The sequence below is a fragment of the Rissa tridactyla genome, chromosome 3, assembly GCF_028500815.1.
Source record: "Rissa tridactyla isolate bRisTri1 chromosome 3, bRisTri1.patW.cur.20221130, whole genome shotgun sequence".
Taxonomy (NCBI): domain Eukaryota; kingdom Metazoa; phylum Chordata; class Aves; order Charadriiformes; family Laridae; genus Rissa; species Rissa tridactyla.
The window spans coordinates 13,623,370-13,647,316 of record NC_071468.1 but is presented as its reverse complement, the minus strand read 5'-3'; the positions used below and the strand labels follow the sequence as shown (position 1 = coordinate 13,647,316).

Here is a 23,947-nt window from a genome sequence, read left to right as displayed (position 1 = left end):
ATTTTCTCATCTGAGCATGGTGCACAGTTGTGTTACTCCACCCAGCAGAGGAAATGCCCATGCGGATGTTGATGGGTTGTTACCGGCTGCCACGCAAGAGACGAATTTGACTGGGGCTTAGGTGAGGCTGGCTAGACGAGGCGGTGAGATGTAACGAGCTCAGGCTTCCCAGATAGCACATCTGGGGTTTGTGTCCCAGGCATCTTCGTAACTCTGGGACAGTTTAAAAGAAGGTTGAGGCTGTGCTGGGTGCTTACTGGTGAGCCCAATTTCTCTGGAGGCGGTCCTGGGAACTGGAGCAAAATCTTCCTTCAAGCACTGTACACCAGGACTGATCTGGGGTGCCTGGTGCTGCTAGCTTGGAAGGAGAGGTGTGTCTTCTCCTGTAAGTCACTCATCTGGGTATAAATTGTATATATTCTGTGCTGTTGTCAAAAACAATCAACACTTCTACAATCTGAAGTGCTTATAGAGGATGCACTAAAAGGGGTGTTTTCCTCTGAAGCTGTTAAGAGCATTTTGCAGCGGGCATGGGAAGAACAGCCTTTTACCATAAACACACTCTGAGGTGGAGCGCGCAAGACTTCTGAAATCAGGGCTTCCTCATCTGACACATTTTAAGATTAGGCAATAGATCTTGGAGAATTTGAAGTCAACATCATGTGTTCTCGGTAGAGGAAGTGGAACGGCAGCTGGGTCAGCCTGTAGAGGTGAGATGGAGAAAAGAAGGACAGAAAGCGGAGAGGAACACGTTGCTGTTGGTGAGCTCAGTTGTTAGGTAGGCACGTGGCAGCTTTATCTAGTTCAGCAAAGAATTTGAGTGAGATAAGAGATAATTAAGGTCTCTGCACATTGCCCCTACGCCTTAACCTTACAGCGAGGAGTTTCCCTCACAAACAGGAGGAACTGGGATTACTGGAGCAGGATGTAAAACTGATAACATTGAGCAGACATTTCTAAGGGTCCAACGGGCATTGACCCTGAGAGCGGGCCCCCCGTGGAAGCAATAGCTGTCTGTCAGCGGCTGGATGCCTGGCATGGGCTCTTCCAGGTGGGCTTGTCACCTATGAGATGTAAAAGTGGTCTCTGACCTTCCAGCTGTCTTGAGCCAGGATCAAGGATCGTCTTGCATCATCTTGGCTTTGAACAAGCCAGGCAGAAGTATCCTGTTTTCCAGCTTTCTGCTGGAATGGGAGCATTACTAAAATAACCCTGAAGCCAAATTGGAAAATACAAGATGGCTGGTGCTACTGTCAGGCTTTGTTTCATGGGAACAAAGGTGTTGAAAGCACTGTAGTTGGACTCTAGATGATAATTTTTTACAGGCGTTACTGTTTCTACGTAAGGGCACGGACTTCTTTTTTTCAGTACAACTCGAGTGAAGGTTTCATCCTCAAAAGCTTTGTTAACACGGCCAAACTTTTAAAATTGAGAGTCACTGAATAATCCAGGTGGGAAGGGACCTCTGGATGTTGTCTGTCCAGCCAGAGGAGCAGAGGATCAAGACAGACTGGGCCTAGGGCCGGCCGGTCAGAGCCTTGGCCTGTTAAGCTTTTAATATCTCCAGGGTCTTCAAGATGAGTCCAACGATACAAGCACTGAAGTATGATTTACCTAGCGTGTATAAACACAACATACTGACATTAGGTGTAGGGAAGGAGAGATTTTATCTGAACACTGAAGTACTCACAAGATCAGGACTTCGATTTGAAGCTGTTGTTTTCAGCAACTTTTTTTCCTTCAGTGAAGGATTAGTCACACTTGCCAACAATCACAATTACAAGGAAATCCTGGTCCTAATGAAGCCACATGGCAAAATTCCCACTGACTTCAATACGTGAAGGATTTTGCAGTGCTTGTATGTGTGAAGGCAACAAAATAAAAACATTTCAAGATACTCGACTTCTCCCTAATGAAAGCTGCTTTATTTTCCTTTAATAATAAAAGAACGTTTGTATGACTTTCAGTCATACACAGAAAAACAGATTTATTTTTTCCCTTCTGTGTTGAAAAATTCTTGGGTTAGCTTTAAAATCTGGTTTTACTTTGGGGAAGGCCCCCCAAGGGGCTGCCTTGTGCGTGGAGGGAAAGAGAAAGCCCGGAGGTGCAGCTGGAGAAAGGCTGGAAAAACTGTCCAAATTTAACTACAGGGTGATGCTTGAATTTGACTGCGAGAGTTTCTGAATTTTTCTGTGGGAGGACTTGTGTTCATAATTATTTTACAGTGTGTTCGCGGGGAATATACCTATCATTCAGCGGCATTTAAAAATAAAATTTAAGGTGTTACTTTGAGCAGAAGCTTTCCAAAACTGTAATCTGTGTCTAGTTACACTGAAACTTGTATTATCATAGATGATTGGCATCACTGGTGCGTTTTATTCCTGCACAGCTTGTTCAACAAGTCTGTGCAAGGCCCCTAGCTGCATTCTGTGTCTGGTACTACATGTATTACATCCCCGGGCTCTGGGGACTGCCGTGGTCCTCATCTTGCAAATACCTTATGCATATGCATAGCTTGTCTTAATCAATACTAAGCATTAACTTGCTGTAGGAAAGCTCTACGTGGATATGACTCTTGAAGGATCTGAGCTCAGACGAACGGATGAAGATGTTTAGCATCTCTTACCTGCAGACTGCAGAGCCAGACATGTTGGGATGGGTCCATTGCTTTCCTTGTGACTTTTTTTTTTTATTATTTTTATTTTTTCCCCCCATTTTGGGATCTGTTCCTTTTGTGCTCCATCACCTCCAGAAGAAAACATACCACTCAGTGAACTCGAGTTTTGCGTATCTTTGCATTCAACTCCACTGGATCTTCTTCCCTTCGGTTACCACGTTGGGAGATGCTTAAATATTACTCTCTGTTTCACTAGCTTTGTTTGGTTGCGGTGCTGCAAGAGCTCCTTACATAGCTCGGATGATGCATTTCAAGCCACCTTGCTTTGATTTTTCTTTTTTTCCTCCTGCACTATACCAACTATGGAGCTGTTAGCACTGGCCAGCTGAGTTTAGGTGATAGGACAGCAAGTTGGAGCAGCAAGAGTATTAAATGGGCATCCCTCATTAACAGCTGTGCGGAGCAGCTGATCTCAGGGTGGTTGAGATGTATGCAGCCACAGCACCGGCCAGTGACCAGAGAAAAATATTTTTGACAAAATTCAACCTAATGTAGTAAGATTTTAGTTTTAAAAAGGTATTTTAAAAACTGAAGTCATTGTCTGGGTTTTAGTTAATGATCTGGACAACTGTCCTGGTTTCAGCAGGGAAGGAGTTAACTTTCTTTCCAGCGATTGCTGTGGAAGGAATGTCAATAATACGTATTGTTTTTAGTTGTTGCTAAGTGATGTTTACCATATTCAAGGACTTTTTCAGCTTCCCATAGAAGCACAGACAGAACGATGGAATGGCCAATGGAATATTCCATGCCATAGGTGTCATGCTAAGTGTTTAAGTGGGAGTTAGCTGGGGCAAGGGGGGGGCGAGAATCCAGAATCACTGCTCGGGATGGTGCCAGTTCACCGGGTGCTGAGAGTGACCTGTGTCACTTTTATTATTGTTATTTTTCCTTTTCTCTTACTGTTTCTGTTAAATTGTCTTTATCTCAACACACAAGGTTTTTTCCTCCCTTTAACCCCCTTTTTCTCTCACCCACATCCCCCCACCCCCCACTTCTTGTTGGGGAAGAGAAGGGGGGATGTGACCAAGCGGCTGTGTGGTTCTAGTTGCTGGCTGGGGTTAAACCATGACAATAAGTAATTAAAAAAAAAAATAAAAATATTAAGCACTTAGCAGCTTTTTGATTTTCGGAGGATTTGTGGCTGTGCCTTATTTTGGAAATTAAAGCTGCCTAAATATGATGACTATAAAAGGTAAACATACCTTAATGGTAGAAGTCACCCCATTAATCCCGTGAGGTGGTTGTTACAGGTTGGGCTTGAAACTTCTGCTCGTCCCCCCTTTGAATTCTTCTAGCGATACTATAAAAGATGCCTATTGCTCTGTTTCCTGCAATTTTAATAGCTGTGTACAATTTCTGTTGTATTTATTTCAAACTGTTTGCTAGTACCTTTATAATGAACTGATTAATTAGGACTGGGTGCGTGGCAGAAAACTGTGTGAAAGCTTTAACTTGCCCTGCATTCTGTAGGGTATTAAGTGGTACTTTGCCAGGTGCAAAGCTGGTCTGGTAATGCAAAAAAGCAGACAGCATCACCAAAACAGCCCAGCTTCAGATAACTTTAAAATCAGCAGATATCTTGGTTTGGGTTTGGGGTTTTTTTTGTTGTTGTTGTTGTTCTTCCTCCCTAGCTTTTCGCACAACACTGCCTTTCGTTTTTGTTAATCTCCTGCCACCGTTTTGAAGAGTGGACGGACACAACTGGTCCTTACCTATTCTGTTGCTCCTGGGCTTCAAGCATCCCTATATAAGCTAATGTCTTGTTCACATGTAGGTTTTACTTACTAAAAAAACACTTATCTCTATTTAAAATCCAGCCTTTAGGAGGGTATATAAAATCTGCAGAAGTTATCATCTCTTGCCAACAAGACTTTTGCTTAAAGCGTGTGTTTCGAGGTGTTCTCCAAGTGCTAATGATGTCTTACAGTGCTACGTAAACCATCAACCAATGTGTCAAACCATCTACTGAGGGCAATAGAAATTGCTTGTCCACCAAACTCTGGTGTTTGGGTTGGTTTTGGTTTTACCTTTCTATGATCATAGTGTTGTGTCTGCTATATTTTGTACAAATCATTTGGCTAATTTGGGCTTGGCTTTGACCTGTTGAATTTCTTTTCAGTAGGTCAGCGTCCCCTCACTACCTAACTTCAGTCCTTCAGCAGAACCATGGCCGGTCTCTCAAAGGTAAACATTTAATTTTCTTTCGCTCTGCTCCCCTGGTTTGAGTTGCAAGCGTGTACTGAAGCCCAGATGATGTTGTGTGGGGACCTGCTCTGAAGGGTCTGCTAGATTATGGAAAAAACTCATGTAGCAGAAACCATGCTCATTATATTAGCCACTTGTGTATTAAATTTAAATCATAAAATTAATTTCAAGATGTAATAGGGGCCATCTTGTTCTGCCAGCAAGGTATTTAGCAGACACTCCCAAATATGACCTACTTAAAAAATGAATAGTTCAGTAGAAAGCCAGTCTCAAAGCTACAAATCTCTACACCAGTTTTATTGGTTACCAAGAACCAAAAACAAAAGGCAACAAATTTTAATGTATAAAACATGGGGATGTGGCCACAGAAGTGCCTTAAAGGTGGTTGTTTGATACAGGTGGGTGGGAGAGCATGACAGGATTTGCAGGGGAACGCGGAACAACGCGTATACTTCAGATGAGTATTTCACAGCTGTGTGGTACTTCTCACTCACTTGGCAAAAAATTGGGCACCAGCCGGTGTTATTGCCAGCGCAGTTATGGAGGAAGACCCAAGTTCTGGATATTAACCCAGTTAACAGAACAGCCTCATGATGTCTGTTTAGTTTAAGGTACCGCCTTAAAAATGGCAAAATTTTCATTTTAACTCTTGGGAGAGGGGGATAGGATGGGTTTATTGGGTTTATTTAATATGTGGACTCCAAATACAGGTCTTGATACCGTAGGCTGCAGTGCTGGTCCTCAATCAAGTTTACATCCCTCTGTGTTTCCTGCACTAATAATGAAGTAGGTGCAGGAGAAAACAAGTCGCATCCACAACAAAAGCTTTTATGTTGCGTAAATGTTATTTTAACGGTAGTCATCAAAACTTGGTGGAGAAAGATTGGATTACACCAAGTCACGCTCAGGGTATTACTGCGGGTGAGTGATCTCTTCTAGCCATGGCAGGAAGCCCGTAGCGGGACACACTTCCCCGTTTAGCAAGTTAAACGTAGTTGTCTGTAGATGATTGGGGGAATCCCTGCTGAAGCAGCACTGCTGTCTTTCTGGCGTCCCCTTCCTCAGACCACTGGGGTATATCTGTTCTTACAGGTTGGAATGAGCGTCAAACCCGACCATAGTTCTGTCCTGTGGCTTTGTACTTTTGCTTTCCATGAGGAAAAAGAGCCGGCAATGTTCGGATTTAAAGAAAAAAAAATATAAAAAAAAATTAAGATGGAAACCTCTTCTCTTTTTTTTTTTTTTTGTTTTTTCTGTTGAACAGAAGATGGTTACTTCATTTTCTCATACGTACTTTTAGAAAAATTTTATTCATTTTAAAACCTTTTTGTGGGCCTTGGTATCCAAAGGGGGCTAAACAGCGTGCTGGGGTATCCCAGCATTTCTTTTGAAGAAGCCTGTTGAGCACAGGTCTTGTACCTCAGTAGCAAAGTTTAACCCCCTGAAGGCTTATCCTCATCAAAAATAGTAATTTTTTTTAAAAGTGCTGAAAAGTGAATCACGCTTACTTTTTTTAAAGGGCTGATTCTGAGACAAAGTGAGCATGTGTTAATTTGTTGTAGAGGAGTATTGCTAAAGCTCTTTCAAAAGGGTAATAAATGGCCACCGATGAAGCAGGACCTGAGCAGCCCAGCAGACGTCTAGCTCTCCGGTTTTGCTAGCGCGATAGGCTTTGAGGTGAGAAGCTTGATTTTTAGTTTTTGGCCACAAACCAGAAACATCAGTTAGGCAGCAAAACCAAGGTTTTTCTTTTTTTTAAAGACAGCTGCCTTATCCGCAGGTGATAATTACCACGCATCCAGACAGAGGTTTTCTGGCGGTACCCAGGTGGCAAGGAAGCATCCTTGTCTGGCTGCTGCAGGGCTGCTAGATCTGGGATTCTTAGGGCTTGTTAGAGAATACAAGAAATCCCCCTCCTCTTAAATGATTTTGCTGGTGTGTCCTGTTTTGACAGGATTCTTTGGTTTGGAGATTGCCAGTCTGATGCTGACTGTTCCATTTTGCTACACCGAAGGTGCTGAAATAATGAAATATATCTGCTCTCATTTAATTTCCGCATGTTGGTGAACCTCTTCAGCATCTCCCTGGCATTAGAGGCAAATCATTAATGTTCCCAGGGTCGCGTAGGTCAGTCATTGTGCAGGTGAAAGAATTCCTTGTAATAATGTGCTTCCTCAGCCATTCTGCTGGGGAAGGATAAATTTGGGAAATACTGCTCTGTTGAGGAGAGCAATGCCAAATGAAACCAAAGCACATCAATGGTGACACGGAGCACTGCTAAGAAGTTGCTGCAGAAGTGTCTCTCCTGTTTCTTTGAGGGTACTAACATGCAGAAACGCTATCTGCAGGTAGTAATTCTGTGTTGCATTAATGCCTCCAATTGCTTGTCATTTTAACAAGGTGGTGCTTATATACCAACATCAGATGTTAAAATAAAACGTCTGTGATAGCAAGTAAGGAATGGGAATATTTCACTTTCTGATTATGATAGTGGAGGAAAGTTAACTCTATGCTTTTTTTTTAATTTCTTTTTTGTCAGTGAGATACATACGACTTGTAAATTCAGGGGCTCTATTGCTGCCAAGAAAGACAAGACAGAATTAAAAATAAAAGTCTTATAAGTGCAATGGGGATAGACCTTGAAGTGTGCTGGTTTTAAAATGACAGTGAAAACAAGGGGGAATGTGTATGTTTTATAAGTTGTGTTGGAAGCAGCAGCTCAGTCTCCTTTCCATGTTGGTACAACATTCCCAAGGTGACACCTTCTTCAAATTCCTCCTTGACCAGGGATGACGTTGGGGAAAACTGTATAAGATAAGGAAGCCAAACTGACAGATGGGGGGGTGGGGGAAGAAATGCCATCAAAAATGACATTGCTGGTGTTTCAACTTCAGCAATTCCCACCCCAGTTCCAGTTCAGCGGGACTGAAAGCCTGTTGTGCTCACTGCTGGCGTCTTCCACGCGTTGTCTTCCAGCCCCGTGTCTCCACTCACTCACATCCATCCATATGCACACCTCGGATGTGGTCTCTTGCTCTGAGACACCAAGGTTCTTGATGTGAGAGCTCACTGTCTGTCTGCTTCTCTTTTGCCTGGTTAGTCCACCATATGTGTATATATATATAGTCTTACGTATTTCTCTCCTGCATAAGGAGAAGACTATTTAGCCTGTCTTTCCATCATCCATACCTGAAGTGAGCAAAGCAAGACCTTGGATTTCCTGGGGGTTTTTTTTGGTTTTTTTTTTTTTTTTTGTTTTTGTTTTTTTTTTTTTTTTGGAAAACGCATGAGTGTGTCCTGAAACAAGTGGAAAGTGTGTGCTTGTTTCTTTTCCTTTTCATCTGACTCTGGTTGGAAATGTCACTCTTTGCCATAATATCTTCAAGGTGCCCTTTTTGAGATGTAAGCAATCCACTCTGCGTGCCAAAGGATGGAGTTTGCCACCATCACTAAAAGCGCCGCCGTTTGCCTAAGGCTTTTAAAGTGCCTGTTTACTATTTAGATCCTCCTGCTTTCAGTTCAGTGCCCTTTCTCCCCTCATCTTCTCCATTTCTTTTGTTTGGCTTGTTGTTGGTGTGAAAACTGCTGCTGGAGGAGGGAGGTGTGCCGAATTAGTGCTGCGTTAGCGGGCACCTTCGTCCCTCAGCCTTGCATCTGCACATAGCCAGGGTATGAAGCTGCTGCCGTGCTTTGCTGTGCCATATGTATAATCTCTCAACCGGTACAAACAAAAGCTACTTGTTGATAAGTATAGCAACAGCGTCGTCGTATGAGTGCATTATTAATGTTGCTGATTCTTGGCTTCAGCTTTGGTAAGTGCAATGTGAGAATTCAGCTTTTGAATATCATAGTTAAGATATGAGACTGTTCTGTAACCAGCTTGCACTGTATAAGAGTCTTGCTCTGTCTAAATTTGTACGTTCCCCCCCCCCCCCGTCTCCTTATCGTAGGACAATATATGCAGATATATATTCTTCGTATGTTCTAGGGACCTCATTTTGTCAGGCTTCCCTGAGATCTAACGTTTTGCTGCTTCTCCTTCACAGAATCTGATATTGATGCTGCTACTGCAATGATGCTGTTAAATACTTCCATTCAACAAGGGATGTTGGACTGTAAGCATGAGCCATTTTACTCTGCTTTTTCTTCTCTACCCAGTAGCTAAATGTTTTCTTTATAAAGTTTTGGGAAATGAGTATCGTCTAGTTTCCAAATAGTAAGAGCAGTCAGGAAGCAATCCTGGTTTGATTATTCCTTCTGCAAGCATTAGAGTTTTAGAGAACCACCTTCTTTCCCCCACCCCTCACACCCCCCCCCCAGTTAATTTTGTTTTTCTGCAAAGTTCTTCCCCTGCCCTCTTTATGCTAGCTGGGAGAAGGGTTTCTTAGCTACTTCTCTGTTTCTCCAGCTCTTAGTTGTGATTAGCTGAAGACTGTTGTCCTCTGTGGATGACAGTGAATGTGCACAAGATATTATGACTCTTAAACGCTGACGTTCAGCTTGCTTTGCAGTCAGCCAGTTGTAGCGTGCTCATTTTGCACGTGATCTCATTAGAGTATTTGCTTACTGACAATCTTTTTTTTAATAGGTGAGAAACCTCAGCCTCTGAAGACACCTAAGAAGAGGAGTTATGGCAGTGCATTCAATCCTCCCAGTTCCATAAATCTGCAGGAAAACGATTCCACAGCCACCAACATCGATCCGAAGGAGGATCACAACTACAGTGCCAGCAGCATGGGCGCCCAGCGCTGCGCATCCAGGTCCAGCGTGTCTTCCTTGTCCTCCCTTGACGAGGTCTATGAATTTATCTCCAAGACCAGCCACGACGGAAGCGATGGCAGCGAAGGATTTCACAGCGAAGTGGATACAGACGTTGACTCTGAAGATGATCCTCTTGGAGACAGTGGCTATGCATCGCAACCTTGTGTAGATACCTCTGAGGAAAGTCAGCCTAGCAACAAAGCACTCAAGGAGTTATGTCAAGAAATCGATGAGGAGTTGAAAGAAGCAGCGGGGTCTCTGCTCCACCTTGCTGGCATCCAAACGTGCTTGAGTTCCTTAATAAGTACTGCAAAGACCCACTGTCACAAGCAAAGGAAAAAATAGTGTGTTTGTCAGTGTTGAATATATACATATATTTTTTTTAATTGTGGCAATACTCTTCTACTTTTACCCTTCACAAGGGAGATCAAAGCCATAAGAGGACTCATTGCTTTTTTATTTTTGGCGCTAACTATAATTTAGCCATTTATTTTTAAATCACTGCCTAAAAGAAAAAAAATTATTTAATCTTCTCAAATTAGAAGAGATGCATGACTTGTGAAAACCTGAAAGCATACTTCTCGATGATCGCTTTTTTTTTTCTTTTTAATAGTTGATTTTATTTTTTTTCCCCAGAGATATGTTCATTCAGATGCACATTGTGGATCTCTGCTGGCCCCATCTGCAGAGGTGAATTTTGCCCTGTCTGAGGGCTCTGACTTCCATGTAAAGGATTAAAAAGGAGGAGAAAAAAGAAAGAAAGGGGGGGAAAAAAGGGTCCTGGCCTCGGTTGCCTCCTACCTGTCCTCTCTTTGCTGTTCTGAGACAGGTTCTGGTGGAAACACCGGTGAAGCAGCTCCCAAGTGGCTGCAGTTTTCAGCCCGACACAGTGGTGGAAAATCTGTAGCACTCCAGGAGCTGCTTCAGCGAGATGCAAAGCGCCCCCTGGAAGAGTTGGGGATAAGGAGGAGCTGAGGTGGGTACCACCAGCAGGTTTCTTTTTTTTCCCCCCTTCTTCCCCCCCAAAAAACGTTGTGTGCAGGTCAGATTCCTGAAGGAAAACAGGGTTGGGTTTTTTTCATCTTAAGACAAATTGTCTCTTTTTTTGAGGCGGGGGGTGGTGGTGTCCTTTTCATGCAGATGCACGCATGCGTACACACCAGCTGGATGTAGCCAACAGTGAAAGCTGCCACTTGCCAAGTTTGCTGTTGTCCTCATGTTACCACCACTGTTGAACATGTAGTACCTGCACAGTCCTGCAACATCTACCCTTCTGCTCCCCTGTACCCATTCAGGGGCGGAAAAGAACGCCACAGTTGATGGTGGTGACAACATGGACGAGGTGGAAGCTTTAGGTAGTGAACATCTGCTGAAAACGGAACGCCTTACCCCATAATCTGAAACAAAATAGAATAGCTTCCTTTTGGATCAGTGAACCCTGAATTGCCTTGGGTTTTTTTTTTGGTTTTTTGTTGTTTTTTTTTTTTGTCCCTTCCCCTCAACACGTGTTGTTTTGTGTCCCGTGGGCTGTCTGTACCTTTTGTTTCCCAGATCACTGTGCCTTGTCTGTGTGAGTCCCACCAGCCTTCTGCTGCATACGGGGCATCTAATGGGCAAGGCGAGGCTTTAGCCTTTGGACGTACACCGTAGCTCAGGAGGACCTCTCTGTTTAGGGAAGAAAATGCTTCACAACTCATTTTTGCAATAAAAGAATCTCTCTATAGTTCCCAGACATCCTTTGGCCAAAAATGTTTTAGTGGTATGGTGAACTTTTTTTTCCCTTTTTTTTTTTTTTTTTTAAAATCAGTGGTGATTGCTTACATCTTCTTGTAGATGACGGCTTTTTTTTTTTTTAAAGTTTTCTGTTCAAAAATGAGTAAGCAGTTCTGTTAGAGTGGGTTTTAACAGTACTGTAAGTATAAGGATGCCTTAAGTATGTTGCCGAATCGTATACAACTATCAAAGGTCATCTTTCCTGTTTTAGAAAGGTAGCATGATGTGCCATAAATGTTCTCGCTAACACGTTAAGCTATTGCTTCCAGCAGGTGTTGGGCAGGCTGGTTGAATATTAGGAGCAGAGCCACCTAGGAAACCAATGTCTACTGTTCTGGTTGTTGAAAACAGTGCTGGATTGAGCCAAAAGTTAACCTTTCCCTGACAGGGTATTTTTCTGGCTATCTGGAGGCCTTTCTTCACTCAGTGTGGGGTTTGGGGTTTTTTTTGTATTGTGTTTTTTTTTTTTTTTCCTTATTTGTCAGTCTCTTCATGAATACTGCCATAAACTGTCTACTCTAAATACGAACACAGCCATGCTGCTGAAGGTCTGTTGCTCTGAGGGCCTCTTCCAGTGCCTCTTGAAGACAACGGTGGTGCTCCCGCTGACTCAATGGCTGTTGGATCAAGCCTGAAATATTTGAGCTTCTTTGTGTTTTGGAATTTAAAGCCAACATTTTTTTTTGTTTTGTTTTAAAGCACAAACACTAGGAGAGGAAAAAAAAAAAAAGTGGTTTTGGGTTTTTTTTTTTCCCTTTTTCTAATTATTTCAGTTTTAAGCGTGATTTGTTTAATTTCTTGAAAGGGAAGAAAAATACTCTGCTGCGTTCCTGCTTTGTGTGTGAACACCCGTTAGCCTACACCCGTAACAGGGCAACGTGCATGCAGACGTGTATGTCTTCTGGATATCACAAGTGGTGCATTAGCCAATTAGGCCTGATACCGGATGTGTTACTGATGGATAGTAGGGGTAAAACTCGCTATTTAAAGGAAAATTAAGTACCAATGCAGTGGTTCTTAGGATTTTTGGGATGTGGAGATGCGAATGCTTGGTGGAACTGGTTTTTTTGCTCATGGGTCGCTTTTGTACCTTGGATGGAAAACTGCAAAGGGCAGAGTTTGTGTCAACGGAAAAACGAGGATTCAGCTATGCGGAAATATTGTTAGCCATCAGGGATTTTGCTCGGTGCCATGATTTTGTTGCACGCTGTTGAAGAGGGCTGCTGCCCGCCTCCCACTGAAGGTGGTTGCAGCTTCTCTGTAGCTTCCAGGGAAAACTGGATTGAGGTCCAAGTGTTGTAGAAATTGCGGTCATAGTTGGCTCCATGGTTTGGTTTGGTTCTGAATTATTTTTTTGCCTTGGATAAAGTTTGAGAAGGTTAGTACTTATTAGGAGTGTGGCTGTGCCGCTGTTAACCCTGAAGTTGGTGATAATGACTTCAGCATTTCTTGAAGGGATGGGGTTGGGATGCTAACAATGCATTTAATTACCATATGCAACGAGCAATAAAACCATACTAACTAGAAGTTAACGGTGAAAGCTGCATCCATCCTCACAGCTTTCAGCCTGGGAGAACTGGAATTGTGGAAGGGGGGAAGCAGGGCCGCGCTCTCCACGCTTTGCCGCCTTCCGTCTCCCCTTTGCGAAGGAGAAGGTGGCCGATGTGTGCCCCTGACCTGTGCCACCGCGTCATCCCACGCCTCTGCCCGTGCGTTTTGGCTGGCAAAGGCGGCCAGGTGAGTGCGGAGCAGCCTCTCGGTAGTGGGAGAAGAGCCCGCCTTTCACTTACGTACCTGGCATTGGGTTTGGGTTTGTTTGCCACCTCAGTTAGAGACCCTGGTGTATATAGTATAAATGGAGTATAATTAAAAGTTATTTTGATTGTTGGGTTTTGGGTTGGTTTTGGTTTTGTTTTGGTTTTTTTTTTTTTTAGTGACATATGTAAAACGTTCATGCCAATGGTTGACTCGGATATATTTTGGCAAGAAAAGTATTAATGAACCACATTCGATTCTTTAAAAACAGTGAAGAAGTGTATGAGACTCATGTACGCGGGAGAGGCTGCTCTGCTGAGGATAAATCTGATGTGAATACTGTACCAACCTGTATTGGCCTTTCGGATTCCAATACTAAATTACTGCTTTTGCAAAAGTCACATCAAATGTTTTTAAAATCCGACTGTAAAATGGAAGTTGTATGGTTTGCAACTTTTCATCAGCCTGAAAAGTAAGTACAAGCTTCAGTTAGAGCAAAGTACTCTCATACACGTTAATAACGGTGTAGTCAAAATATTTATTGAAAAGAAAAAGGTAGAATAATTTAAATGTTGCACCTGCCATTATATCTTAAAGCACATTCTTCACACCTAACTGCCAGTGCCATTATCAAGTCTGTTTTATAAGTGTACATTTCTTCAAACTAAAAAGTGCATAATTAAAAGTATTATGTTACTGCCATATAGTGATATAAAACATTTTATAATTGCCAAGTCATTGTAACTATTATTTATTTAAAAGTGAATTGTAAGAATGCTTTCTGATCAAATGAACCAGAGTTGTTTTTAAACCGTTCCCGTTAGCTTGTTTCTAATGTAGCATAAGCAATGTCCTTGGGTTTGTTTAGAATAATTTTGCCAGTAGGTGACCAATTCTAACCCTTATTCCTCCAGTTTAGTCCTTTATCCGTTTTAAAGACAATTTACAGAAGTTTAGTTTTTTGTATGCTAATCTCTGTTAATTAAAATGTTTATAAAGTTTATTTTTACCAAAGAGATGCAATTCATTATGACAAAATATTGCAGAATAAACTTTGTTTTATAACATTTGTGACTTTTCTGCCCACATTTTTCATTCAGATGATCAAAGGGGCTTTTCTAAAATAAACAGCATTGCAAACAGAAAAGCGCTGTGTTCTCTCTTTATCTACAGACCCTGGTCTGTGATGGTGCTCCAAGTCCCTTCCCTTGCCATTTAAATCTCTTCCACAAGACTGAGTCAGTGTAAAAAAGCTAAATGTGTAATTTGTTGTACGTCTCGGCTTGGTTAAGGCTTGTTGCACGCGTGTGGAAGTCATCTGTACAGTAACAGAACCCTACCAATCCACAGCAGGGTTTGCTCACGGTCAGGTTCATCCACAGCTGGCCCATGATATTTGAAGAGCATCTTACTAAGGCCAAAACTTCACCCTTTTAACTTGGACCTCCAGGAATGTTTTGGCATCTTGGAAATTGCTGAAATACTACCGCGTGCCTTTTGCCCTGTGCAAAGCATTTGTTTCAACAGAAATAACTCGAATCTTTTTCTGATGAAACGTCCGTGATTATTTACAGTTCTGTATCCCTATCGCTGCGGCCAAGTTGCTTGTATGATACTCAAAGATCGACAGCATAATACAGGACAGGTAATTTAAAAAAATGTGTCCCTGGATAAAAGCTGCATAGATCTTGTCTGGTGTTTTGTTCAGCGTTTACTTTCTTTAGATATGATTTACGGCGTCTCTTGGGTCTTTATACATAAGGCCTTACGGAAAGGCCTTATTATGGAAGTCCCCTCTTGGCTAGCGGGAATTAAATACTCCCCATCCCGCTTTTCCGGGCCAGCTTTCCCCTCGAGTGCATGCACACAAACGCACCCTTCCGGTGCCTGAGAGGCAGAAGTACCAGAAGAGGGAAACAAGGTATGACACGACGCTTCTCTCTCTTAAAAGCAGACGTTAGTCTATCCCTTCTATTTTTATTTTTTTAACCTACCAGTATCACTGTAGGATCTGATGGAAATACAACAGTTTCCTTTGCAATACTCGAAGTGATACAGTAGATTTTAGCAGAGACTTGCCTTCATCACCATATTGAATAATAGTTAAATCGCAAATTACAGAATATATATGTGCTATTAATATCTTTGATTTAGTGTTCATCTTCATACACTGATAAAAGAACAACTGTTCTAATTAGTTTGGACAAAATCACAGCTTTGTATCATATGTTAATGATATCTTTCTAATTGTTATTAGCTATATTGTGCTAAGAGAGCCTTAAGTTCGTTGTTAAATTTCCCAAGAGTGTTTTCCTCTGTTACGACTTTGCTGGAAATTACCCTCTGTATGGAGCCATAACTCTCAAAATAAAGCATTAACTGAAGCAATTACCCACTTATACCAGCTGTATTTTAAGGACATTTGTTGAGGAAATACTTAATGGATTAGATTTATTTTGAAAAAATGGCTGTCTAAATTTGACACAGAATACGGTTATATTTTTCAGGGATCTTGAGCATCCAGATAGCTGGAAGTGTTCTTAGTTTGCACAGTCTGAGTAAATATACGACCTGGGGTGCTTCAGGGTAATCGCATGTGAGTGTTAGTCCAGCAGTGTTCCTGTGAAGCTTCCCAGCGTATTTGGACATAGAAACTCTCTTCCCTGTTTTTACCTGTGAGAGTCATTCACAGGTAAAGACTGAGACAGCAAAGCAAAGCAATATCCCGTCTGATCCTTTTTTTTTTTTTTTGTGTGTGTGTGTCTTCAGATCAGCTGGGTTTCTTTTTCTCCCTTTTCTTCCAGAAAGCTCTCCTGAAAGCCACCTGCTTTTACAGCTATAAACACTTCCAGCTAACGTAAGATTATTAACTACCCTCTGCCAGTGTTAGTTTAAACAGCTCGTCGTTAAACATCAGAGTGTTTGTTTTCCTATTGCATCAGTACAAAAGCAATCATTTCCCTCCTTAGGCTCTTGACTTATTAAACAAACCAAGATTATTTGGTTTTCGTTTGGAAGACATGATCTTCGCTCCTCTTAACCACTTGTCTGTACGTCAATTCCAGTTTGAATTCGGCCTGCTGGCACGTGCATGAGAAGAGTTACAGGCACTCTTGTAGAACACTGATGCTTTTTGTAACCTGGCCTTAATCCCTTCCTGGACTTTGCAGCACCACTCTTGCGTGTATGTCCTAGGCTTGTCCTGGCCTTTACCACGGTCACATACAGTCGACTGATCCTGTTATCACCCAGTATGTCCACGTCTCTGTCCTCTTCCCATCACTGCCAAACAGTGAGGCCCCAGTCAGCCAAAAAAGTTGGTAGTTTGTACCCTGCAACTTGATTTAATGATATCTGTCCTGATCCGGACTCTTCATGATCTCTCCTAGTAACCTTCCTGCTCACCAGGAACTCCCTTCTGATGCAGCCTGCCCAAATAAAGGAAGAACGGCAAGATTTGTGAGCTGTGATACGTATTTCATCACTGCATGTTGCTCGTCAGCTCATTTTGCAGTTATCCACAGGGTTGAGGGGTTTTTTCTTTAAAACAGTGGGGACAGATCAAAGGTATCTTTGCCTCATGTCTTAATAGGAGATGCTACGTTTGCCATTGTCACGCTTCATTTGAGCCATGGGAATGACTACCCTCAACCAAGTACTTGTCTGTGCTCTTTCAAACTTCAGAGAAGGACAACCAGTTTCCTAAACTACGTACATCTACCTGAGTGTGGCGTTTATGCTGGTTGCCGTAATCTCCGTTTCTGTAGTATCTTGACTTTCCGAGCCCTAACGAGCAGCACACTAGATTGGACTGAATACCTAATTTCTGTATCCATTCCAAAGGTGCAGGGTTAAGCACTTGGGTGTTTTCACGCCTGGAGATGCAAGTTGGTTCCTATCAGACCAACCTCAGAAGCGCTGATGTGCTTTGCAGTTGGCAGGCAGGTGTTCAGAAAATCCTCTGTAGGTGCCTGTATCAACCTTTACACAGCGTCGCTTTTAAAAATAGATTTCATGCCTCAAAGGCTTTTTTTGATTTAATTAACTTGGTATCTTGGTTTCTTACTAAGATCCAGTAGCTGTTTTAAATGCTAAAATCAGCTTAGCAAGATAAATTTTCAGTTATTTTCAGTAAGGGTACATTTTATTCTCTCTCATGAGCTTTGTGCGTGTTTTCCAAACTGCTGGTGGAGGTCTCCATGCTCTGAAAACGCAGTCAGACCTCCACAAATTACACGTATTTTGCTTTTCCTTTTGTCTCTGAGCAATTTGAAAAGATGAAAAATCCACCTGTTGGGTTTGACTCTGGTGTGTGCTGGCTGAAACGACCTGCTGTTTGGCGCGGACCCTGCGAGACCTTCCGCCAGGCAGGTAAGGTGTAGGCAGCGCTGAGCTGTTTCAAAAGAGATGATGTTGCCTTAAATCTCCGAGCGGCTACACAATTCTGGGTATTAACTCGAGTGTGATGGTGTTGTAACGCTACCTTAAAAAAAAAAAAACAAAACAAAACGATGGCGCCATGCTGCATGATGTCACCTTGACCCAATCATAACCCATTTTCTGCGAGCATAATGTTAACTCCCTCGAGAAGCATCCGCTGAGTGACAGCAGCATCCCATGCAGCCGTTGCTAGGCAACAAGATTCGGCTTTCAGCAGGATCTAATTTTAAAGTATTTAACCCTAGATCTGTCAAGGCTCATTATTTCCGATGTGGTTGTTAATCCCTACTTGTTGGTGTCCAACTTTTGCAAATACCCTGCTTCTGGTGGCATTGCCGGTTTATTTATCATATATAGTGGCTCCTAACGAGGAGAAGCGTAAGCACCCCGGGCAGATCGTGATACCAAATTTCATTTTAGTGCTGATCTATGCACAGAAATATGGGATGCAATTAGAGGTGGAAAATAGTGCATTGTCATTCTGCGAATCTTCCTTTCTTTCCCGGCTTGCACCTACTTTCTCTCTAAGGAATGCTGGTTTTCAGATGAATGAATGCTTGTGGATGTGTAGCTGGAGATAACAATTAAGCTTCAATTTTTAGTAGTATTATGTGTCCTCTTACTTCTTGCTGCATTTCATCTAGGTTAAGAAGCTTGTCGTCTTATCTAAAACCATTCCAATAAACTACAGTCATTTTGCAATTTAGGGATTTTTTTGATACTGGAAAACTTTAACTCTTTTAAATTATGACATAGAATACTTGCAGATAATTATACAGACCTACAGAGGGGTTTTTTTTGTAAATAGTTTTCTACATTTTATTTCTTTCTAACGTGTAGAGGCCTGGAAGCCTATTCCCGTATTTGACTAAAAAAGAAAATATTTCTGACCAACTGTGTCATTCCTTGATTAATTACTAGACGTGCCCCTGTAAGTGCACTCAAGTTCACTGCTAGCTTCTTAAAGATACGTGATGTTTCCCTCAGCTGAAATAATGCTGCTTTTACTGGTCAGTTTCATAACCACACAAAAAAAAAAAAAAAAACCCCTCCCAAAAAAACCACTGGAACTGCACAAAACCCCCATAAAATGTAATAAAATGAAAAAAAATAAAAATCAGACCATTCATATTTTTTAAATGCTAATATACTCAGCATCGTAATCCCCCCCTAAGATTCTTCTTCTTTCCATTGTTAGGATTCAAGACCAACGCTGCTTTGCTCCTCATGCTGTTTCTCCTTCCCAGTTCATATTAATCCGCAAAGACAAACCTGTCTCTGCCAAAGCACTTTTTCCAGCAGTCAGTTTGATCGTAATGCTCCCCTGCTGCCTCCCCGTCCTCCGGGTCATCCCCCCTTCCACTGCTTCAAGTTCATGTTTCCCATCGCTGGGCTTGCGATGTACAAATAACTATTTATGGCTTTCTCCTTCTGCATGGCATGTTGTGCCTTCTCCCCACGCTGTCTCAGTGAGGAACCCTGCCCCACGTCTCCTCCATCCCTCTTCTTTTTCCAGGACAGTCTTTCCGCACCAGAGACCTAGCTTTAACTCATTCCAAAAGTCCAAATTACTTCTGGAGGTGCCACCATCATTTTACAAATAAAAATGCTCGAGAACAGGAATAGTTCTGATTAAAATGTTTCCTAAACTACTGGTAAATCTGCCAGATCTCTCTCCTTTCTCTGCTCATGTGTCTGTCCCTGGAGATTTGAGAAAATTAAGACAAACCTATGCCATCTTTGCTGCAGGTAACAGCTCCTGGTGTGTTGATGTTGCTCGCATGGGCGAGTCAGGACTTCTTTCAAAGGCTCGCAGGTCTGTGTCCACAACTGGTGTACGTGAAAGAGCATCCACTCCTCACTGCACAATCATCATAACGCTCCTTCTCAATTCGGTCTTTTATCTTTCTCTGTGAAATTGGACAATTTGTCTCTCGGGATTCAATGAACGTTGCTTTTATTTTTCTTTCTCCAGCAAACTCTGCAAGACTGCAGAATCTGTGCGGGCAGTCTTAGCTGGGCCAACGTTTCTCAGCTATGGCCCCTGCAAGTGTGAAGAGAAGAAAATGAGACTGTAGAAGATGCACAGACCTTCAACAAAACACGGCAGAGCTAGGGAAGACGTTTAATTTTCCTGGAAGAGGGAGAATTCCACATTCAAAAAAAAAAAAAATGGAAGAAACACAAACTTTTTCAGCTGTTACTAAGTTTTGCCCGTTTTACAGAGCGAGCAGCAGTAAGGATTTGCTGTGAAGCTACAGAAGTTGCTGCTCTCGCACCAAGGCCTGCTATGTGTTGCACTCGAGGGGAACGTGAGTTGCAAAGTCAACTCTGAAGTATCACACGCACCCGCCCGCTCAGTTTTTCCATCTTCTCGTTGTCAGCAATTTCGTTTTACACAAAGGCACCACTCCCCCGGCCATGCACACACCCTATAGATGACTCAAGCTATTTATCCTATGGGCTGGGGAGGAACACAAGAGACAGAGAGACTTGTTTTCATCTCTTTGTTAGTGCTAGGGAAACACTGAAATTATGATAATGAAGACTACAAATAATTAAAAGAAACTGTTCTGTGAAGTGCATATCTGTACATGCGTATGCATTTTTGGTTTTGTGTACTTGGCTTTTTTTTATCAGAGCAATCAGATTTTGAAAGAGGTGAAAGGTTTTATATAACAAATGCTTTGTTACAGAGTCACCATGAGAAATAACGAGCGCATATCGTGAGCACATATCCTGCCGTTCATACTTGCCGTTGCTAAGATAACAGAAACAAAACACCAGTTTAGGGTGTTTGCAGCTCGCGAGGATGTGGTTTATGCATTGCTTGTGATAGTCTGATGACTGAAGATGGCTCCCTTCCAATCGTTTTCAAATTTTTTCCGGATCTTAGAAACCCTTTTGTTGTGAATACTTGTACGCATATAAGTGATGACAATGAAGTTTATTTTCCCAAAGCACAGAAAACATCCTGCACGATTCAAAATACATTATTTGTTTATTTCTCTAGCTGCACCTATTCACAGGGTATGTGAGTGCAAGTTCTGACTAATCGGACAGAGGGGAAGGCACTGTTTGAGCAGGGAAGGGAGGATAAACGAGCTTGAAAATAGAACATATCAAAACAACCACTGTAATTCTTAAATAAATTATTTGTCTTGAAACAGCATCTAAAATTCAACACCTATTATACTAGCTGCTGAGCAGAGACATAAGAAATGGACAGCCTCTGTTCCACTGTACGTCCTCTGCTCTCCATTCTCCCCCATGAAAGCCAACAAGACAAGCAAAAATGCTACGACCCTTGTAAGGGATTTCTTTGCTCAACACGGCATGTTTTAGCTTGCATTAAGTCCTGCTGCATTAACGCGTGCTCTTTGCAGAAGGGAGTATTGGGGGGGGGCGTCCTGTGGCAACCACCTCACACTGCCTGGCATTGCTCTCACTTGACCTCTCTCGCTCTGCACTTCTGATGACAGGATCAGTCCACTGCAATTACGCACCGAGTCACTGACGAGGACGCATTACGCTGCAGCAACGTGCATGGTGCGCCTCCCCAGTGCAGCAGCCGGACAACCTTGCTCTCTAGGGAGAGATGAGTATTAAGAAAATGCTTGCGAGGAAACAGCACAATAAAGACATTTTTTTTCCACAGATGAAAGAAGGAGAGGTAGCACTGCAGCTGCAATGGCAAATCAAAAGGATGAATCTGAGAATTTCCTATGAGAAAGTTAAAAACAAAACCAAACCCAAGCCACGTAACTTTTGTTACCTGTATGTTTGGGGAACCTTGACTCAAGCTGTTCACCACGTACCACCATGGAATGGTGATAAATTACAACATCGTATGTTCCTAACATTAGAGGGACTCCAGGATCCATGAGAAACTGTGTAAGAGACAGGACCACTTTAAAACACAAGAGGCAGGTCTGATGCTTAAAATACACTGAAGTAGAGCTGTCCTCATGACGAGCCTAAAAATCCTGCAGTCGGCTTTCAGCCTTACAGCCTTTAAGCAGTAAAAGCACCCATCTTTTGACCCACTCTGTCCGCTTGTGTTTTAAGAAACTGGCGTTACCTCCTATGATAAATGCCGTACAAACTGTATATTTGGATCTTGCTGTTCTAGATGGATGCAGGCAAATAAATTCTGTATTCCTCCACTCTGAATGCAAGCTGCCCAGCCAGAAACACTGTTGTTGTCAGTGGGAAAGCACTTCATTCTGCTACAACTAGGCACTGTAATTCCCCCAGCTCCCTTTCCCAGCTTTCAGCTGTGAAACCTCTCTCCCAGCATTCACAGCGCCAGATACAAGGAGAAAATTTTATCACAAAAGCATCTCTGAACACAGCACAAACCAGGAGTACTGTGTTTTGCAAAGTATATTCAAAGCATTTCAATCTAACATTTAATGAAAGACATATCCTAGAAAATGCAAACCTGAAAATACAGACTTAGAATCAATTGCAAAGGTTTTTAATAATTTTCCAGTATAAAATTTAATGCACTGACATGTGAGGACATATCATGCAAGGTATGTTGCTGTTAACCCTGGTGTGCTGAATGGCAATTGCAAACTCCATTTACTTTGTTAAGAACTTCTGTAGGGAATACAAAATGGAGCGGAAAGAGTAGTCTATCATGGCTCTAATGTTAAAAACTAGAGCTTCCTTATTTCTTATTCCAGTATTGCTGTTTAAGCTCTCCTAGTCATGCAGAACAGCAACAAGATCATTTGGACGACTATTTGTTTTGCTTTTTCCCCCTGTTAGACTTCCTAAAAATGTGCAGTCGCTGTTCTTGGCAATATGGATCAGTGACATGTCCTCCAACATTAAGACTTTCTGTGGAGATAGAAACATATTTATTAATCTGGCCACCATATCATATTTAGTGCTTGCCAACTCCATTACTGTGATAAGCAAAAGAATAGCACACATCATCAAAGCCTCAAGACTAAGGAAAAGGATTAGCTTCCATTACAGGCACCTACTATCTACTCCTACTTATGGGAAACAAAGAGAAAAGGAGCTAAGAAAATGATGATTTAGCACCTCTAGCACTATGAAGACACCATGCTGAAATCAAGTGGAAAAAAACGATACCATGGAAACTGAACCAAAATAATAATTTGCTGTTAGATCTCTATCCTAGACCAGGAAGCCCTTAACCTGCAAATCACCAGATGCTCAGCATATACCAGTGAAGTATCATCACATTTTTGCCTTATTATTCTTTTCCTTACACATCTGTTTCCAGTAATTTTCAGAAACAAAATCCTGCATTAGCTGGAGATCTGGCAGGACCAAACACACCTATTATGATATCTTCAGATTCTGCTTAAAGAGTGCTGATGGTACATACACATTTAAACGTTTGGCAAATCTGAGGATAATGAAGAAGAAAATAGGAGATAATTAGCACAATCTAACCAATCTCTGAAGGAGGATGGCTGAATGGTGGAGAAGCTGAAAGAAGGCTCCGAAACAAAGGGACCTACAGGCTGTAGGCTGCAGAGAAGCCCCCCACCCCCAGGAACCACAACGTGCAGATGATCAAAATGACCCCCAAGACTGTGGAATTCGAGTTTCTGCAGCTTGAGGGCAAACTGAGGGCACTGCAGTTAACGCAGGACTTATTGGTGTTCCCCTTCATTAGCATATAAGGGCACTGAAGACTCAATGTAGTAGGAAGAACCGGGCGCTGGCAGACAAATCCCATCCCTGCTGCTCACTTGTTGCGAACCACGAGAACTTATTTAACTGCCTTTTGTTTCGTTTCTTCACCTACGGACCGGCAAAAAAATAAATGTGTTTGCCTCAGTTTTTGCGTTCAGTTACGTTCGACGCGGTGCGCTATGAAGGAGTAACGCACCACGCTCCGTGCTGCAGCCTCCTCCCCTGGCAGACAGGTAACACGCCGCAGGCCTCACACCCCCCCGCAGCACCGCGCTCGGCCCTCAACCAACCGCCCTCACGCACACCAGCGGCCCGGCCTCACTGCCGCCGCTGGGGCTCCCCCTGCCGACAGCCCTGCCGCGGGACCGGCCCCAGCACTCCCCCGCGGTTGACCCGAGTCGCGACACGCCGATATGACCCACCCCGGGCGAAGGCTTTTTGGGCGGGGTCGGGCCCCGTAGCCGCGAGGCCGCGCAGGGCCCGGCGGCTGTTACCACGGCAACGGAGGGCGGCCGTGAGCGCCTCACGTGGCCGGGCCCGCCCCCTTCCCCCCCCCGCCATCTTGGAAGTTGCGTCAAGATGGTGGCGCCGGCGAGTTATAAGCTCCGCCCTCCCTCCCCGCGGCGCGTGGGGCGGTGTGGTGACGTCATCGCG

At 42.9% G+C, this 23,947-nt stretch overlaps 1 protein-coding gene and 1 long non-coding RNA gene across 6 annotated transcripts in view; one reads left to right on the top strand and one right to left on the bottom strand.

Annotated features, from left to right (window-relative positions):
* The window catches only part of FOXN2 (forkhead box N2), a 38,520-nt gene extending 22,302 nt beyond the window's left edge, over nt 1–16,218 (top strand). For 4 of the 5 annotated variants that reach the window (XM_054196270.1, XM_054196272.1, XM_054196271.1 and 1 more), the window contains 3 exons: nt 4,797–4,861; nt 8,929–8,997; nt 9,471–16,218. In XM_054196270.1, coding sequence (XP_054052245.1) covers nt 4,797–4,861; nt 8,929–8,997; nt 9,471–9,988 — 652 coding nt within the window. In that variant the 3' untranslated portion in view covers nt 9,989–16,218. The remainder of the gene's footprint in view (nt 1–4,796; nt 4,862–8,928; nt 8,998–9,470) is intronic. The other variant, XM_054196275.1, reaches the window with a different exon arrangement.
* A 403-nt stretch (nt 16,219–16,621) lies between these two features.
* LOC128907417 (uncharacterized) lies at nt 16,622–22,672 on the bottom strand. Its single transcript, XR_008465580.1, has 3 exons — nt 21,118–22,672; nt 19,341–19,655; nt 16,622–17,654 (listed from the first exon to the last, which is right to left on the bottom strand). It is a non-coding gene; the product is annotated as an uncharacterized LOC128907417 (long non-coding RNA).
* Nucleotides 22,673–23,947: the final 1,275 nt, after the last annotated feature.